At 33.7% G+C, this 21,139-nt stretch overlaps 1 protein-coding gene across 2 annotated transcripts in view; it reads right to left on the bottom strand.

Moving 5' to 3' along the window:
* The window catches only part of LOC143238154 (palmitoyltransferase ZDHHC8-like), a 69,385-nt gene that overhangs the window by 38,333 nt on the left and 9,913 nt on the right, over positions 1-21,139 (bottom strand). For both annotated transcript variants that reach the window (XM_076478126.1, XM_076478125.1), the window contains one exon: positions 16,563-16,684. In XM_076478126.1, the coding sequence (XP_076334241.1) occupies positions 16,563-16,684 (122 nt within the window). The remainder of the gene's footprint in view (positions 1-16,562; positions 16,685-21,139) is intronic.

Genomic DNA, 21,139 nt, shown 5'->3' with positions numbered 1-21,139 from the left:
TCATATTTGTTGACTTACATGCAAAATTTTGGTGAACTACTATTTTATGAATTTATGTCATCAAGTTTGATATCAAAGTGTAAAATATAATTCACATTTTAGTATTAAAAATTAGTTAATTTCTTAAAAGTTTAAAAGAGCACACCAAAATATTAATTTTTTGTGTGTATGTGTCATGTATTATAGTGAATGGAGCATTGGTTCAAATTAAATATTCAAATACATAGTTTTATGAAAATTATAAACTTAAATTACCCATGTGGCTCATGTACTGGATCAAACACAGTAGCCACCCTCTCACCTCTATCAATGTTTAGAAAAAGTCCCTTATATACATTTAATTCAGTATATGACATCAATAATCAATCAAAAGATCAGAATGTCTAATAGTGGCTTTCTCAACCATTTTAAAATGTTACAAAGCCACCTCATTCTTTCAAAACAAGATTTCAAGCAGATAGGCTGTGTATTTGGTTTGCTCAAAGTTATATTTTTTTAGACAAATTACATCTTAGTAAATAACCACAATAAATTAGAGTGAAAGTCTATGGTATCAATATAATTATTTTAATTGTTTGTTATTTGAACAAATATCATGTACCATTCAAAACCTAAACACACAATTTTCTTTAACATCCTCCACATACAAAATTTGAAAAGGTTCAGTAACCTACAGCAGACAGCAAATAAGTACAAAAGTCATCATGACTAGAATACATAATTGTTTATTTATTTGCTGTTTCATGTTTTAAGATACGTACATAATACACATATGATATATAAAATAATTGAAATGTAACTATTTTACCAAATACTAGTCATTAAAGAACAGGCGAGCCAGATCACTTTAATATTACTGGATACACTGTGTACATCAATGTAACTGTAATGTTAGTTATTTTTACAGTTTTGTTTGTTTTTTGAATTTTGTACAAAGCTACACAAGGGCTATCTGTACTAGCCATCCCTAATTTAGCAGTGTAAGATTAGAGGGAAAAACAATACAATAAACTAGAAGGACAATACAATAAACATAAATAAATAAATATATACATATAGATGATGTTATGATACTTAGGTTATTTAGAATAAACACCCGAGTTTTTGTGTTATAATATGCAGTTATTCTAGAATGAGAAAAGTATTATTTATATTTATGTTCAGTTTTTTTATGGCAGTTACAAGATTGGTCAAACTGACAGATCCCATACAGTTAAGATTGAGAAAATAAATAAAATAAAGATTTTCTGAAAACACTTGAAATGTATTTAGGTGTTTTTTAGAGACTACAAAAATAATATTTGGGATTTTTGGGACAAAAAATAGTTTTTAATTATAATAAGAACATCATTTCTCACTAAGACTGACAATAAAACAGGGATAATATTTTCATAAAAAAATCTTCATTAAATAATAAAAAACAGACCTGTGATTTTTACTAAGTCTTTAAAATTTTGTGAAGGTACACATACTGTATCAAAAGTTATAGTATGGATTCTTAACTATCAAGCTTGGAGCAAAAGGGTTAGAAATGTTATTCATTAAATTTGTCATTTCTGACAGATCAAGTCAGGATCCAAGCTTTTGAGTGTATGTATGTTGACATTGGATATTGTGCAACTTAGAATATCCTTTTAGTTTGAAAGTGTATTGTTAATCTTATTGTTTGTCAAGAAGCTACAAGTGTACAGATATGGGTAATTTGTAACATAGTTATTGACATTTTGAAAGCTATTTCAAATAAATCTGCTTTTCGTAAGTCTGTTTTAGCATTGTTGTTATTATAATTAACTTGTTAAATTTCTTGGTCTTTTTTAAAGATTTAAATTTCTTCCAAAAATTGTTTTGGTTATTTCAAGTTGTGTCCAAGTTATTGCTGAAATGTAACCAAATGGTACATTTGAATATATGACCACTTTCTTTTATTTTTACAGTTTTGTTTGTTTTTTGAATTTTGCACAAAGCTACACAAGGGCTATCTGTACTAGCCATCCCTAATTTAGAAGTGTAAGGTTAGAGGGAAAGCAGCAAGTCATCACCATCCACTGCCAACTCTTGGGTTACTTTTTTACCATTAAATAGTGGGACTGACCGTAACATTATAATCCCTGCACGACTGAAATGGCAAGCATGTTTGGTGCGACAGGGATTCAAACCCATAACCCTCAGATTACGAGTTGAATGCCTTAACCCACCTGGCCATGCCAGGCCTTTACAGTTAGTTTGCTAATTTAGGGTTTAATGTTTATGTCATGAACAGCTATATAATATCTGAAATTGCTTTACTCTAGAATTAAGTTATGTAATTATGGTGTTAGTTTCCAGTGATTATGCATGTGTACCTGCTGGAAGGCAGTGGGGATAATGATCACTTGAGCAGTTGTGAGAGCATTAGATATTTGAGTGGAGTGGTTGTCAAGTTGGATTTGGTTTTTGCCATTATTATGAGCAGTAGGAAAATGCCAATCAAATTGTTGAAACTCTTCCAGTTCATTCTAGTGTAACTGTATGCTGGTGGGAGATTGTGTAGCAGTATGAAACAGTTAGTTTGAAGCAAGAATACCAGGAAGTGATTACTGAAAATGTTTCAGTGAACCATGAAGTTTCCAGATTTAGGCAATAACTGGAATGGGATTATCATAGTAACATTTCATAAGTGTTGATGGTTTGGTTCTTTCTGGTAGATAAATTGCTGTTAATAACATTTATATTGTTGTTTTTAAAGATAAGTGTGTAAAATGTTCTGCTGCTCTTGCATGTGCAACTGCCATGATAATCTGTGGGATAGTGCAATGATATATCTGAGGATTATAGGCTGTGGGTGTTTGTTCAGCCAAGCTTGCAGGAATTTTGTGTCAAGATTTTTGGACAAGGAGCAGTTATGGAGATATCATTCGTATTGTTAACACAAATATTCCAAAATATATTTTAATTTGTGGTTGAAATGAAATCTTCTATTGATATGATTTTTGAAAGACAGTATCTGAAACAAACAACGAAAATGCAATAATTCCAGTGGTTGCTGAGGGAGGTATTAAGTAAGATAAAGTATGGAATATTTATACTGGTGTGCTATTTGGTCTGTGTTTCGGAGATACTAATTATGTCTGCTTTGAAATCTGCTGTTCATGTGCAAGGATTTTAGGTTGTTTACAAAGCTAGAGCATTTCCCTCTGAGCCTTGGATGCAAAATTTAACATGATATTATAATAAGTGATGTCGAGAAAACCCACTTGTAGAAAAAAATATATATGTAAAAACGACTCATTTGGGTTGTGAAAATTTTTTACGTAGAGGAGCGAACAACGTTTCGACCTTTTTCAGTTATTGTCAGTTTCACAAAGAAATAAAGAGGTAACTGACTAGTAGCTGACCATATGTTTGAAGGGGGTTGTGTAACTGAGTGTAGAAATGTAGTGTGTGCTTAGATGTTTGAATATATAATTTTATATTATTTTATTATTATTTTTTTATATTTTTATTTTTAATATAGTTATAAAGGTGTTCCTTTGTATTGGTTTATTTTGGGCTTGAGTTGTTGTACAAGTAAGGCTTCTTTAATTTTGCATTTGTTTATGTTTGTTTCTTTATTTAGTATTTGAGTGTTTTCTATGGCAGAAATGGCAGAAGAAAAATTTAACCAATAGCAGAAATAGGCTTCTATACGTACAGCTGTAATGATGGTGAAAATATTGTAGAGTTTCAACATGCTATACAACTATATCAACTGACTTTGATAATTGGATAAAGAGGGACAAGGAATTTGAACTTAGGGATGGCAGTCTACAATAGTTTGTTAAAACAACAAGAACTAATGTGAGAGGTGTCAACAAAGAAGAGTGGAAGAAAGAAAAGAGAGAATAAAAGCACAAATTCAAATCTCCAAGCTTATCCAACAGAAAGACAAAGAACCTAAGAATGAGAAGAGAATCAGAGCCAGCTGAACCAAGTTTTCCAATTTGATAAACAGAAAGGTGTGGATGCTTGCCTTAAAAGGTATGAAAGATTTGCCTAAAGTCAGAAGTGGACAATCTGTTTCAGTCCCTTCTCACAGAAAAAAGACCTACAAGTGTATGTGTACATGATGCCAAAAGATGGCATGGGCTATGATATTTTAAAGGTAGCCTTGCTAAAACACTATGAACTTATGAAGAAAGTTTCTTCCAGAAGCTAAGACAAACCTTTCATTGAAAAAACTGTATTTCAGTTTGTGGCACATCTATTGTGATATTTTACAAAGTGAACTGACATATCCAGGTTTGACGATAGTTTTGAATGAGTTTCAATTTTGACTTGAGTGCTAAAATTACTGATTTTAAAGCAAGTTGTTTTATGTAACTGTGTATGAACCATACACTGTGCAGTTTAACTGTTGTGAATTGGCACTTGCATTGTTGCATCATAATATAATGTACAGAACATTCTAGGCCTCCGTTTACCTATCAACATATGTAGAAAATATAATTTAAGTGAAAATAAAAATTGTATGAGTGTGAATTTTGCCAGAAATAGCATGCAGTGGTGATTTCTCACAGACTGTTTAGTAATAACAAAGCAGAGAATTCATTTGTCTTGTCAATTGCATTTTAGAATAATTTGACCAAGCTGTGTGGATTTTGATGAAAAAACAATTTAAAGTTCTGAATATAAGTGTGGTAACTAATTTTGATTTAAGGGAAATTATCACCAACTGTATTGTAACAACAAAACAGGAAAAATAATTCATCTTGTCCAACTGTGTTCTAAAGTAACTGAACCAGTCTATGTGCAATTTGATGAAAAAGAAAATTATTCAAAGCTCCAGTTACAACTGTGATAACAACAAAAATATTTATTAGGTTGAGGAATAATTCGTGAGCGTTTTTAAATAATTTCATTCAAGCATTACATGCAAGACTATACAATACTTCAATGCATAAACACATTACACCCAAAACATTTATTATGATACTTTATTTCATGTAATACCTAGGTATATAGTATGCATTGTTTTAAACGAAATTGCAAGAAATTAAATGCGAAAAGCAGATGGTGTCGAAAATGCTCGATTTTGTCCACTTGACATTCCATTTAATGAGCTGAAAATGAAAGCAAAAATTAAAGACATATGAAAATCAAACACACCATCTATTAGAGCAAAAAATTATCTACCAAATGACATGAAATATTTTGTGAAAGCGTTTCATTTATGAATATATTTTTTAACTTGAAAAAACGCTCATGAATTATTCCTCAACCCAATATATACATATTTGACTTGTTTTAATGTCATTTTTAAACAAAGGAATCATGTCCTGTTAGTTCCTTGAACTCTATTTTTAACAAGTCTCAGATATCCACTGTAAAGAATCAAAATATGATACAAGAAAGATAAGAGTATTCAATGTTCATGGCATTTTTGTTGGTTGAATATGAAGATTGGTGTAAGTGTTGATGTTGTAAGTAGTGTGTTTTATTGGTGAAAGAGTGAAAGGGTTTGGCTGGCCCTGCACATCTTGTTGCAGCCATGCAATAGGATTTAGAATGTTAGAATTTATTACATTTATAGCACTAGATAATTTGTTTATATGGTGGTTTCTCTACTTCTTTTTGGTATTTCCTGAGAAAATATTTAGTAGGAAAGTAGAGTCTTGTTTGTTTTTAAATGTTACTTTGAATTGGTGTTTTCTGTTTTGACTCGAAAGAGATGATTGTCTCTACTTTTGTAGAGGGGTAATCAGTTGTATCAGCTCTTCTTAAATTTCAATGTCAAACCTAACTTTTGTAATGACTACTGCATAGTGCTAGTACATATTCTGAGATATATGTACTGTTGTGTTTCCAATGAAATCTGTTCTGAGCCAGTGGGATAGGAGGTGTGCATAACACTGGGGTCAGTCAAATTTGACAATGAGACCTCTTTTAAGTAAGCACAAAGTATTTCACACAATCAATTTTCTGTTCTTCATCACTGTTTGTAAGACAGTGATTTAATACCTTCAGCCAATGAATCCAGCATCTCAAAGAGTACAGTAAATGAAAAGATGCTTCATAACAAAGAAAATCTGTGGATACACAAAATGTGTCAGATAAAATGTTAATCAAATGGCTTCATCTCTACTTTATAAATTGAGTTAAACATGAAGTTTACATAATGCAGTACTATGAACATTTACGTATATATTTAAATTGGTGAAGAGGAACAGTTCTTTTGAACTTCAATGTTAGAGTGGGCCATTTTTTCTCTTAAACTTTTAATTGTATGTATATACGTTATTTGTTTTATTTATTTAATTATAAGGTAATTTTTTTAAGTATGGATTGTATTCAAAATATGTGCAGTGATTCAATAAAAAAAATAATGTACCTTACATAAGAAATTAAAATTTATATTTTGAAACTACATTTTCTTAAAAATAACTTCATTGGTTCATATTATGCAAAAGAAATATTGTGATGATGTTTTAGAAAAAGCAAAAACTGTTTGTAGACTATCTGAAGCTAAAGAAAACTATATTACACATTAATTATTTGAATGAATGTTAAATTTAACTGACCGACTTCAAACTTTCAGAACAAAGAATAACATTTGCAAAGCAAATATTTTATAACTATTATGATTTAATTAGCTTTCTAACTAGGTCAAAATTTACAATACTTTGCATTGAAAACAATGTAGTATTGTATGTAATTTGATAGAGTAAGAAATGAATTTTCTATTGGTTATAAATAAGTATAAAATGTCACAAAAAATACTGACAATTTGACAAAAGAGAGAGGTAAATGCAGCAAGTGGTTCTGATTTTCCAGTTCATGGCTCTGCAAATGCATGCAAAACTGAGAATTGTTTAAAATTTTTCTATATAAAATTAAAAGTGTAAGTTATATATTATTCACATTTGATTTATTACTTACATTTTGATGTGAAGTTTATTCATACACACTGAAAGTTGTTTAATTAAATTTTCAATGCAACTACGTATAAGGCATGACATTCTCACTTTTGACTTATCCATAGTAACAGGATTAACACTCACCACAAGACCAGTATAATACAAGTCAAATATTTTTGATGCAGTATGTGTACCTTCTCAAAGTTTGATAGACTTTTAGTAAAGACTAAGTCTTTTGTTAAAAAAAAATCAGATTTTTAAATGAAGTATTTGTACTAATACTTTGTTTTGAAAATATTAAGTCTGTTTCATTACTAATACAACTGTGGAGCGATTTCCATGCTTCAAAAGTTTATTTTCAGTAAAATTTTATGTTTTGTCTTTCATTTTCTCTACTCTAACTACGTAAGATCTATCAACTTGACCAATCTCATAACCACCATAAAAACTAAATATAAATTATGCTTTCTTTATTCTAGAATGAAAACAAATTATAACAAAAAATACAAATATGTAGTCCAAATTGTTTAAATCTCATAACATTATACATTTATATATATATATTTATTATTTTTATTATATTCACTTTCCAGTTATACCTGGATAACATCACAGAAGATACACTAATAAGGCACACATGCACTCAGGTTAATGTATACAATTACACTGAAATAATCATTAGTATTTACAAAGTTAGCTAACTTACCTGTGCTTTAGTGAACTAGTATTTAGTACAAAAGAGTCACATTTCAATTATTATACATTTTATATGCATATAGATTATTACTATTTACAAAGTTCTTAAATATTTTCTTAAAATTTAGATTAATCAATAAATATGGCAAACAATTATATCATCTAGTTATGATGACTTTTGTACATGTTTGCAGCTTGCAGTAGGTTGCTGAACCTTTCCAACTTTTGCATGTGAAAGATGTGAAAAAATTTTGAACAGACTAAAGAGGTAACCCACCTGCTTGAAAAAAACAAGGTGGCTTCATAACACTTTAAATTGGCTAAGAAAGCCACTAGTGGAATTTTCTGAGCTTTTGATTGGTTAACTGAATGTCACATACTGAAAGTGTATTTAAGAAACAGCGTCTAAAATAAACCGTTTGATTCAGTACGTAAACCATATCTCAATAAATACAAAAATGCAAAAGATACAAGTTCTTATTTTATATTTTAGCTCATCAATATCAGTAATCTAAGTTTCTAATTTATTATTATGTGAAAATACAGACTTAGTATTTTGTCATCACAAACATCTAATCTAAGCCAGTGCTGCATTCAACATACCATGCACCACACAAAAATTGATGTTTATATGTGTTCTTTTAATATTTACTTCTAAAGTACAAAATTAGTTAATGTATAATACTAAAAGTTAAATTATAATCTACAATCTATAACAAACTTATTGATATAAATTCATAAAATTGTAGATAAATAATATTTTGGAACATGATGACATAGCCTCTAATCCATGACACATCACAAGTCTAGTTGGTTGGATGGTTTGGTGTTTTATGGCACAAAGCAACTGGGCTACCTGCACCAAACATCCAGTTAAAATGTTAAAATTAAAGTAAAATTATTAAAAATTTATAAAAGGAAATTAAGGTAAAACAAAATAAAGTTTAATTTGTGAATTAAAAAAACAACAAATAGCATTAAATCCAATTTCTACATGTAGTCTACAGCAGTAAGAGAAAAACTACAACAGTACAAATTGTAAAGGACTTTCTGTAGCATAATTGTAATTATCATAACTCACCAGAAAGACAAACAGGTAAGTTCAAAAACCACCATTAGTCACCTGAAGTTGGCCTTTCCAGTCATGGTTTCGAGTTACTTGACGTTATTGCCATTTTCAGAAAGCAATAAAAGATTTAAAAGACTTGTAACTAAATTATAATAACTCACCAGGATGACTAACGAGTAGTTTAAACAGCAGTGTTAGTCACCTGAAGTTGACCTTTCCAGTCCTGGTTTCAAGTTACTTGACATTTGGCCATTTTCCAATTTCAAATTGGACTAGATGTACTTTGATTCTTAAAAGGGAATCACATTAAAATAACATCTGACATATAAATTAAAAAACTTAAGTAGCATTAACAAGATTAATAGCCTTTAGAAAACTAAAAATATCTCTAAAGTGGACAATGTCACCATTGCTAATAACACTGTCTAATGTTACAGATAAACCTTGGAACACAACATTTAAAATGGTGCTGCCATTGAGAGTCATAACAATAGCAAGACAATAAAATGTGGCTTATTGTGACCAGAGTTTTACACAGATGATGCATAGTCTAGTTAGAACAACTTCCTCTTTCTGATCCTTATGAAGGGCAAGATGCCCAAAGCCCAATAGAGGATTTTATTTGGAAAAGCTTGTTTTCACATTGCTTACTTCAATGACTGCCAGTTGGTACGGAGCTGAGCCTTGAATGCAGGACCGTAGACTTTGCATGCATCAGGTACAACAGTGACAGTGTCAAAGCAGATAGATTTAGCTATGATGTCGGAGAGCTTGTTCCTGCAAATGCCAATGTGGCTCTGTGTTCAGAAAAACTGAATAGAAATAGATGTTAAAGAGAAATGAGCCAGTCGGTTTTGAATATCTACAAGAACAGGGCATGAACTAACATGAAGTGAACCCAGGGCCAGTAGAGAACTACATGAGTCAATATAAATAGTGTAATTTAAGTGCTGCTTAGCTTCTATGTGATCCAGGGCAAGAGAAATGGCATACAGTTCAGCAGCAAACACAGAAGCTGTAGAGGGGATTTTGCATGCAATCACCGAACCATAACAAACCATGGCAGAGCCCACACAGTCACCTGATTTCAGACCATCCACATAAACGGGAATAGAAGGATGGTTCGAAAGATGTTCAGCAAATAACAGTATTTTCAATCAGGAGTGTCTGCTTCTCTCAGATGACTTAAAGATATGTCACATTTGGGGACTATAATAAGCCATGGTGGGATGAGCTGACCAGTGGATACAGCAGTGTTATCCACAAACAGACCCAATTGATCCAACTGTGCCTGGATATGAAGGCTAAAAGGAACAATGGCAGATCATCTGTTCTGAAAATGTATTGCCCACCAAGGAAGAAAAACATAACGTCAGGTGGGATGTTTTGATTAGCAATGAAGTTTTGAAGCATATTGTAAAGACAGTTGCAAATGGCAGAGAAGGTTCACAAGACTGTGTATGAGCTCCAAACTGGGGAAGAGCGGAAAGACCCGGTGCAGAGCCACAGACCAGTGATCCATAGTTGAGTTTTGACCTAATAAGAGCACAATATATCTTTAGTATAAAACATCAATCTGCTCCCCAAATAGTGGAAGAGAGAACACAGAGAATGTTCAGTGCTCTTCTATAATTAACCTGTAGCTGCTTGGTGTGTGGCATAAAAGTCAGCTGACAGTCAAAGATAAGCCCCAAGAACATTGTCTCAGGGACCACACACAGCACAACTTCACTGATATGGTGCATGCAAAGTTTTAAAGAGAGAGCAGTTAAAGCCATTTGTTGTGGTCCACTTCAGTAAACAAATGAGGTCAGTCTGCAGCTGCTGCTCAGTACATCTCATGTGAAGGTCATTGACATAGAGCCATTTTGCAACACAGTAAGAGGGAGTTGTTCAGTGATGGCATTAATCTTTATACTGAAAAGTTTGACACTCAAAACACAGCCCTGAAGGACTTCAAGCTCCTGCAGAAAAAAACAGGAAAGTGTTGAACCTACACAAACTTGGAATCTCCTGTCCATTAACAAATTTTTAATTAAAATGGGCAAATGGCCATATAACCCACATATATGGAGGTCTCGCAAAATGCCATATGTCCAAGTTGTATCATAAGCCTCCTCAATGTCAAAGAATACTGATACAAGATGTTGTCATTTGAGAAAGGCTTCTCTGATGGATGTTTTAAGTTGAATCAGATGGTCAATGTGGAGTGCTGTCACTGGAACCCACACTGGGTTGATGAGAGGAGGCTGTCTGATTCGAGGAGCCAAATGAGACAACATTAACCACCCTCTCTAAGGTCTTACAAAGACAGCTCATCAAAGCAATCAGGTGGTAGTTTCAAGGAATCTAGGGATTCTTTCCATGTTTGGAGAAAGATATGACAATAGCCTGGTGCCAGGCATCAGGAAAAACATTATCCTGTCAGATTTGCTTAAAAACAAGTAGAAGAATGGTAAGAGAAGCAGGAAATATATGGTGCAGCATTTCACAGTGTACATCACCAGGTCCATCCGATGTACTGCCAGACCAATGAAGGGCCAATTTGAGTTCCAACAGTGTAAAGGGACGATTATAGTCATAGAGACAATCAGCTTGAAAGGAAAGAGGTGATTGTTCTTCCCATGTCTTGATGGCTAAGAAGGTAAAAGAAGAAGCAGAAGTGCTAAATACCTGGCAAAAGCTTTCACCTAGAGTATCAGTGATGTTACAGGTTTCAGCTACTTCCTGGCCATCAGAGAGCAACATCGAGAGGGATATAGAATTATATTGCCCACTGACCTTTAGAATCTTGTCCCATATGACTTTGGGACTGGAAGTAGAAGATATGCTGGTTATAAACATAACCCAAGAGTCCTTCTGGCTTTGACGTCTTACCCACCAATCATGTGCATGAACCTGCTGGAAAGCTATATGGTGTGAGAGCGTGAATTACCAACTAAAAGTATCCCAAGCCAGTTTTTGAGCCTTCCATGCCATGTGGCAAACAGGATTAAACCATGGATGAGAATATCATGGAAAACATGTTGAGGTTTTAGGAATACACTGAGCAGCTGCCTGTATAATGCAGTCAATTACTGCTGCCATACAGTTGTCTATTGATGGCTAACAGATGATGGCAGGATCAACTTCTGTGAGAGCAGTGAAAGAGGGCCAGTTTGCTTGATCCAGCTTTCACCATGGCACGAAGGTCAGGTGGCACTGACCACAGACAGTCTCTCTCAAAATTATTGGAAAATTATCACTGCCTCGTGAATTATTGTCATCCCTCCATGAAAAGTAGAAAACAGTGAAGGAGAGCAAACTGAGAAATCAATAGCAATAAAGAACAGATTAGGTACATAAAAAGAAGTATAAGAACTGCTACTGAAAAGAGAAAGGTTGCAATCTGAGAGCATATACTTTACTGAGCGACTCCTCCCTCAATATCAGCAGTTCCCCAGAGGGGATGATATCCATTAAAGTCCTCCAAGATTAAAAAGGGAGATGGCAACTGTTCAATGAGAGTAGCAAGGTCTGACTGATCATAGGTTTCTCCAGATGACAGTTAAAGAGAACAAACAGTGATGGTATGACCCAAAAAAACACAGATAGCTAGGCCTCCAACAGCGTGTCAAGTGGCAAAGACAGTGTGGGCACATGCTGATCAACCAACAGTGCCACCCCTCCATGCACTCATCCATCACACAGCCTGTCATTTCTGTACGAAAAAACTGCTGAAAGGTGACTGTATTGGCAGGTGTCAGAAATGTTTCCTGTAAAAAAAGACATACAGGATGGTAGAAAGAAATCAGTTGTTTGATGTCATCTAGAGTTGAACGTAAACCTTGATGGCTCCACTGTATCAGGGTGGCCATTTTTATTTATGTTTAGGCAAATTGCATGGAGAGCCCTTCTGTTTATGACCACATCTTTTTTTTCTTTACTGTCTTTATTTGAGGGAGGTCTATTGACTTTCATGGATCCTGCCCTTGGTCAATTAGACAGGCATTTGCTCTTCTAAGAGGATTCCAGGGACTGAAAATATGAATGAATGGTCATTTTGCATCTTGGGGTGAGAGAAGATGTACCCAAGGAAATGCCTGTACCCAGAACCAAATGAAGAGGTAACATTACAGCCATGCTATACATGGGAAAAACAGGCATGATGTCAAGAGAATGGAAAGAAAAAGTAGCAATTGGAAAGAAATTGATTTTACAAATTTTCAGACCACATTATTTAAAAATTGCAACAACCTAAGATAAATAAATAAAAATTTTAAAATTCCACATTAAAAGAAATAATAAGCAGTGAAACATTAAATTTCAATACTTTCAAAATCATGAAAGGATGATGGATATATAGCTGTATAATCACTGCATTCTTGTTTGTATTCTCTCTACCGTTCTGCATAACAGCTTCTTAAACATTCATGGCTACTCTCTATATGCACACGTTTTTGCTCACCATTAGCCTTTAAATTCCCATTTATCCCATTTTCACTGTGGTTCTACTGCATCATCACATGAAAATAAACATGTTGTAAGTCTCCACCAATAAAAGCATTACACCCTCTCCTAATGCAAGTTACTCCCTTTGTACTATTCAGCCTAGCCTTCACTTCAAGATTAGGCACAAAAGAAGTACTGAAAGTGAAAAAAAAAAAAGGGAAAGTGCAAGTGGAGGAAACTACCTACTGGAAATATACTTTCAGTTTCAGAATACCATGTTTCAACATGGTATCTTACCTATACTTGCATAATACCTTGAATCCCATATTGAAAAGATGGATAGACCAGTGCAAAAGTTATCTAGATAAGTACCCTTTGGAAAGCACTAGGAGAATGTCTATGGAGTATGATCTTCTGGGAGTATATTCCTCACTTAATGAAGTAGCAAGTGTCACAGAGTTGGGTGGAAAATAGGTGTAGTTCCTCCAAAAACTGCATAAATATTAGTTGGTCCAGCCTGACACTGAAACCAAACACCTAGTAACTGACATCCAGGAGATTATAAGATGAAGACTTCCCAACCAAACATATGCCCCATTGCGAAGAATATTTAGAGAATGTCAATTCAAGACCAAAACCAGGCATCATCATGTTTTCATCTTCCAGTCCACAGTATGCAGAAGTAGGGTTCCTGCCATCTTCGCCTCATGTCTAAGAGACAAAAGAGAGAATTTTCCATCCCATCTGTCTATACAGAGCATTTGTGCATAAACCATAAACCAACATTATCCACTTGGAAACTGGTAGGCAGGAAAGTGTCCATGTGGTGGTCTACTCAATCCAAAACTAACAGACTTTATGTTCTTGGTTCAGCATCATGTGCTACCAGAATATACGAGTTACAACATACAGGTGGTATTCTGGAAGTATTCCAGCTAACCAGAGTACCTGTCAGCCAGTACAGCTCCTTGCAATACTGAAATTCAAATCCTCAATTTGATGGAAAAGGTAAGCTAAGGATACCTTTACCGAATAGTATACCATGTCCGTGGAAGGAGAGGGTCTTCTGACTGGCACGTGCATCAGGACTTATGTTGGCTGGTCCAGCTCTAATCCAAAACCTACCACTTTAAAACCAACATCCAGGTAATAAAAGTATGAGGGATTCCAACCAAGAGGTGAACTGCATCTTGATGGATCTGCTCCATCTACACCAGCAAAACACCACCTCCGTATTCCCTATTGAATGCAGTTGAGCATTTTCAGGAAGAAGCATCAATGATCCACTCCCCCAGCAGCTATGAACTGGAAAGTGATAAAGACTTCTATACTACACTTCCAGAATAAGGAGGGGAGCATGGTAGTAAGGATGTAGGAATACTACATTCAAGACTATATAGAAAAGCAGAAAGCTCCTTGATACACCAGCCTCTGAGTCCTGATCATTAGCAAGTAGTGCACCAAGAGTATCCAAGCTGTTAATAAATATATATAGACACACACAAACACCACATATATAGATAGGATAGTGCAGATTTTGGAGCTAATAGCTAATAAGTATACCTAGACAGGCACCAATCCCCACTCAGCAGGATCCACTTCTTGCAAGAGACATGACCTCATAAAAAAAGGGGAAATGTATTCACTTTAAGGCCAAGACCACATCAGAAGAAAGCATACAGCCTGAAGCTTAAGAAACAAAGTATTTGTAGTAGACCTGACAGTGGTATACATGACACAAGAAATTCAGAATTCTTGGTTCAGCTGAGGTAATTCCACAAAAACTTAAGCTTACTTTCACTCAAAATCATAAATTAAACTACTACTTCATGAAACAAAAAGCAAGAAAAGTGCAAAGTTGAAAACACAAACAAAATATTGTAATATTTGAACACAACTGTGCTTAAACAAGAACTGCAGGTTAAGCTTCTCATACAGACAGATTTAACTTGTGTCAGGAGTGTGTGTCATGTTCCTACTAGTAGAAAGTTGCCACATGCTTTTTGCATTGGAAGATGCAGTAGAAGCACACTGAACATGGGATAGCTGGGAATTCCAAGGCAGGTTGTGAGCAAAAACTTTTGTACATGTGTAGGGAGCACTAATAATAGAAGATATTTGAAAATAGGTAAGAAAGTGTATTAGAATGTAATGATTTTCTATAATTCTTCTCCCTATCCAAAATCACATTTGAGAATAAAATTACAAAGGATCTGTTGCCTATGTGATCTCTTTTTTGCTTTTTCAAAATTTTATTAATACAACCTTACAGCTTCTCAGTTCCCAACCTTTTATTATTACTTCACCGTCAGTGACTGAAGAACTACCAATGAAACAAAGCTTTCAAAATACCTACAAGCAAAGTTTAAATTCTGTTACATAGAGCACATTATAAACAATTTACATCAATGCAGAGCAAATAAAGACCTAACCTGCAAAGATAAATAATCTTTTTAGTTTCCTTGTTGTGTTAAATCTTATTTGGTTGTAAGTTATGGATATCTTCAATGGCAATACATCAAGTAAACCTTATTATGTTTACAGAGCATGATGACAACTTCAAATTATTACACTGATGTACTTACATCCTTACTTGCTGAATATTATTGTTTAACTTATTATAACTAACAATATTATTTACCCTGACACAATTTTGAAAAGTGAGATTTTAGAACACAAGTATGCACTTTATATGCATTTCTATGAGTTATAACAAATAGTTAAAGAAAGTTAAAAAATATTTTAATAAAAAAAGTTGCCACCATATATTCCCTTTGCTTTAGGCTATATCATTTTTGGGTAGAGTCTAATTGACGACTCACTGTAAAGCAATCACTAGTGATAGTCATGTGTAGTAATCCAAGGAAACAAGCTGGACTGAATGTTGCACCTGACATGAGAACACTGATTTTTAGCATAACTCCCAATATTAAATAGATTTGAAAGCAAAAAAAGCAACAGCATTCTTCCCATTAAAAATGAAAAACAAGTTTTAAACTTATTTAAGACTTTTATAGGTGTTATAAAGTTAAGACTTAAAGTGCTTTGTAGAATAAAAAGGCTGTTAAATTATTACTAATTTATATTAATAAAGTTCCAGAAATTTATTTGTGTAGAGACAATTTTTCATGACTTAATTTTAACATAACAATGTTTCTTAAGTGTTATATCAATAGTTTTAAAGCTCAAAAGTGTTATGTGATCAAAAGAGTTTGGAAAATGCTGATCTAGTTAGTCTGAGATAACCTCTAACTGCATAAATTTACAGATAAAACTATAGTAAAAATACTTAATGGAAAAGTCTGATTCTTGCATGTACAAAATGTTCATTAAAAGTTTGCCAACTTTTAGACACACATACTACATTAAAAATTATCTGTAAACTTTCATACTTACATGACTGACACGAGTTAAACCATTTCGAATGATTCTATAGCAGTAGGTTTAATATAAATTGTCATAAATTAGAATCGAAACATACAAGTCTGTTTTACCTTTTGGAATGATTCCAGGATCCATAAAGGTTGCCAATGAAAAATTTGTCAGAACAAAAAATGTGATGACACTCTGAACAATGGGGATAGCAACATGGTAACGAAAAGTTAAATATGGACACCTTTAAAATAAGAGAAGAAAATGTTTTAAAACTCTTTTTCTCACTAAACCTTTTAAGATATATTTTCTATAAACATAACAGAAATAACTGTAAATAATTTTTTAATGTTCAACTACTTTACTATAGTCAAAATACAAAGTTTTTTAGTTAAAGATTTGCTCTTGTATTTTATCTTTCCAACACTATTTAAAATGCAAAGCAATTTCATTTTAAAAATTAAAAGTACTTTTATGCATCAGAAAATTGTCAATTTTTACATACAAAATCTTTACAACCTCAAGATAATTTTTTTAATAGAAAAAACTATATTCTACCTATCTATGTACAAGATTGGTTTATTTGACAGAGCTTGTAACCAACACAAAAATTAGGACAAGCACATATTATGCTTTTTTGTTCTATAATGACTATAAGTTATAACAAGAAACAGAAATGTTTAATGTAAGTTGCTTAAATATCATGACATTATGCATCTATATGTATATACTTATTTCACTGATCTATTAGCAGTGTCTAACTACCACTACAGAAATTGAATTGAAATGTGTTGCATGTGCTGTCATTGTGGCCTTTACAAAATGGCCTGTCTTCAGTTTGTTCTCATGAACCAATATTGTCAAATAGTCCCATTTTAATTTAATACATTATATATGCATACATATTATTATTATTTACAAATAAGTCATTGAATTTGTTATATTTCTTAAAACATAGAATAGTAAATAAAAGAATATTAAAAAGGCAATGACTTTCACTACTTGCAACCTTAGTACTTGTTTGCCTGCTTGCCAGGATTTCCTAAGCCTTGTCAAATTTTGCATATGGAGGATGTAAAACAAAATATTTTTAGGTTTTATGAATAGAATAAGTTTTTAGAAATAAGTAAATGTCATAAATTACTCTATCAATATTGTAGAATTCCAATGTACTTTATCAGGCTTACTAGCTAAACTATATTTGTTGTTGTTTGGCATTTTATGGAGCAAAGCAATTAGGCTATCTGTACCAAATAACTGGTAAAAAAAAAATAACAGTAAAGGTATTATAAAACTGTAAACAAAAATTAAATTAAAACAAAAACAATGGCTTAATGCCATATAAAAAATTAAATAGAATTAAAAACAAATGGCCTTTAAAATTGAAAACATTTGTAAGGTGGAAAGTGTTATCAACACCAATGCACTTTCCAAAGTCAAGGATAAACCCATAATAAAAACGTGTCTAAAATAGTGCTGTAGCTCATAGTCATAACAACCTTCCTTCCACTCTTCCTGTCATTTCTGTACAAAAAAATGTTAAGAATCAATCAAATCATTAATGTCAAACATATTCAAATGAAAACACAAACAGTTAAACTGTATCAAAGTTTTTTATTTATGTGGAGGAGAACTGAGCAGAGAACTTTTCTGTTTTTGAACACTTTTTCTTTTTTGAAAGGAGATCTGTCAATCTCCATGAATCCTGCTTTGGTTTGAGTAGACAAGTATCTGTTTGTCAATGAATATTCCAGAGACTGGGGTCCAGAACAAATAATCATTTTGCATTTTGGGGCTGAAGATAGGCCTGAGGAATTGCTTGAACCTGAAGCCAAAGGAAGTGGACCCAGGTTGGGTGGGTGGGTTTGGTGTTTTATGGCACAAAACAACTAGGCTATCTGCCCCAAACATCCAGTAAAAAGTTGAAAGTAAACTAAAAGTATTAAAATTCATAAAAAGGAACCAAGGTAAAACAAGACAAAGTTGAATTTTTGAATTAAAACTTAAACAGCATGAAATCCAATTCCTATATCTAGTGTACAGCAGTAAGAGCAAAATTACATTAAAACTAGTATTAAAGAACACTCTCTAGGTACAAGTTGACTGGTCATAACTTGCAAAGATAACTAACAGGTAAGTACAAACACCAGCATTAGTCACCTGAAGTTGGTCTTTCCAGTCCTGGTGTTATGTGACATTATGGTCATGTTCAGAAAGAAAAGAAATAGAAGTTGTAAAAGACTTCCTGTAGTATAATTGTAATTATTATAACTTGCAAGAATGATTACTGGGCAAATTCAAATATCAGCATTCGTCACCTGAAGTTGGCCTTTCTCGTCCTGGTTTCAAGTTATATGACATTATGGTCATTTTCTAATTTCATATTAAACTAGTTGTACTTCAAAAAGGAATAATAAAAAAGGTATAATTTATGAATTAAAAATGTTAAGTGTTAAAAAGGTCAATAGCCCTTAAAAAAACTGACATTTGTAGGATTGACAGTGTCACCATTGCTGATGATACTGTCCAATGTTAAGGGTAAACCTTGGGATAAAACATGTTTAAAATGGTGCCATTGTTAAAAGTTGTAACAACAGCAAGACAGTAAGATGTGGCTTGTTGTGACCTAAGGGTCACACAGACAATACATTGGTACATCAGTCCTAAATAAGAGAAAGCGATGAGTTAAAAAACTACGAACAATGCAGTCTAGTGAGAACTTACCGTTTCCAATTGTTATGGAAAATAAGACATCTAAAGTCCAATAAACATATTTATTTAAAAAAGCTTGTTTTCATATTGCTCACTCCACGTTGACTACCAACTGGTACAGAGTTGAACCTTGAACACAAAATCATAATCCATGTATGGAACAGGCACAGAAATGACAGTACTAGAGTAGAAAGACATAGCTGCAGTGTCAGCGAGCTCATTCCCACGAATACCAACATGGCCTAGTATCTAGAACTGGATAGAAGCAAATGTTAAAGAAAAATGGGCCAGTTTGTTTTGAATATCAGCGAGAATAGGGTGAGAACTGACGTGAAATGATTCCAGGGCTAACAGAAAGCTATGTGAATTGATATAAATAGTACAGTTCATGTACTCCATAACTTCTATATGATCAAGGACAAAAGAAATGGCATACATTCGACAGTGAACACAGTACTGGAGTTTGGATTCTGTGTCCAACAAGCAAACCATGGCAGAGCCCACAGAGTCATCTTGTTTTGAACCATCTTTATAAATCAGAATGGAAGGATGGTTCGAAAGATGTTTGGCAAATTGAAAGCAATACTTCCAACCAGGTGACTCAAAGAAAGGTCACATTTGAGGATAGTAATTAGCCATAGTTATGATGAGCTGATCTGTGAATACCACTATGTTATCCAAAGATAGACCCAAATCATCCAACTGCACCTGAAGACTAAGGCTAAATGGAACTGTAACAGACCATCTATTATGAAAATGTGGCCCACTGAGGAAGAAAAACACAACCCCATGTGGGATGCTGTGGTAAAGATTAAAGTTTTGAAACATACATTAAAGACAGCTGCAAACAACAAAGGTGTAGAGAGGATTCATGGGACTCTGTGTACAAACTATAATGGTGAACAGGGTCCAACATTTTCAAGGCTGAATTAATGGCAGAGCTACAAGACCAGAGACCCAAAGCGTAGTTTTGATCAAATAAGGGCACGAGAGATTTTTTAGCATGGAACATCGATCTGTCCCCAACTTAGATGGCAAGTCATTTTGGCTATCAATAATTCAAATTACCCAATTTTACATCAGGGTTGATGATAGTGAGAGATGCCAGATGTTAAAACATGAAGAACTTGATACAGGGATACTTCGAATGAAGTCGACAATTCCTACCAAGTGAGATGTTTTTCATTATTCGCTTTCCATAGGATGTCAAGCGTATAGAAGATTATATGCCTGCACAAGAACTCTTCAAAATATTTGGACTTAATGTCCAGGTCTGCTCAAACTTCTGTGTTTCCAGGCAACCAAGCACCATGGGCACCTGTTGGGAGACCATGAAAAACAATGGAATTAACACCTGTGAGATCTTTTATTTGAGGTGCTAGTTCTTCATATCTAGAAACCTTTGACTCATATGCTTCTTGTAACTAGTTATACATGAGTTCATAACAAAGTATCACATCAACAACCACCACTTTATTATCACAATGGAAGATCAGATCCGGTCGTCGACATTTTCTGTTTTGAAGGTGAATTCTTGAAGAACCTTCCACCTTTATAGGAGGCCTCTTTTACTGAGTGGTCACAGACTTTATTGTGACAGCGTATTCGCACTGACTGCAAAAATGACACATGGCCTCTCTCATAGCTGTAGAGCCCCAACATTTGGCAGAATCTTTGTTCTTACTGAGGTTACCTCTGCTGAGGGCCTCTTCAGAGGCTCAACATCTGCCAACCACTGGTTATTTAAACCTGTTGGTATGAAAGCCCACCAATGGGTGAAGTGTTTAGCTCTACACCATGCCCTTGCAGGGCAAATCTTTCCCAGTTTCTCCTTTCCATATCTTTCCAATTATAAAGATATGTTCTGGATCTGTGGTCAGACTTATGGATTGGAAATCTGGCTTTCGTGGCAATACCCTTGATGACTCCCAACAAACCATCTTTTTCTGTCAAGTATAATATTACTTTGTCCAAAAAATAGACAAGT

This window comes from Tachypleus tridentatus, chromosome 13 (assembly GCF_004210375.1).
Source record: "Tachypleus tridentatus isolate NWPU-2018 chromosome 13, ASM421037v1, whole genome shotgun sequence".
Taxonomy (NCBI): domain Eukaryota; kingdom Metazoa; phylum Arthropoda; class Merostomata; order Xiphosura; family Limulidae; genus Tachypleus; species Tachypleus tridentatus.
This window is presented reverse-complemented; position numbering and strand designations above follow the sequence as displayed.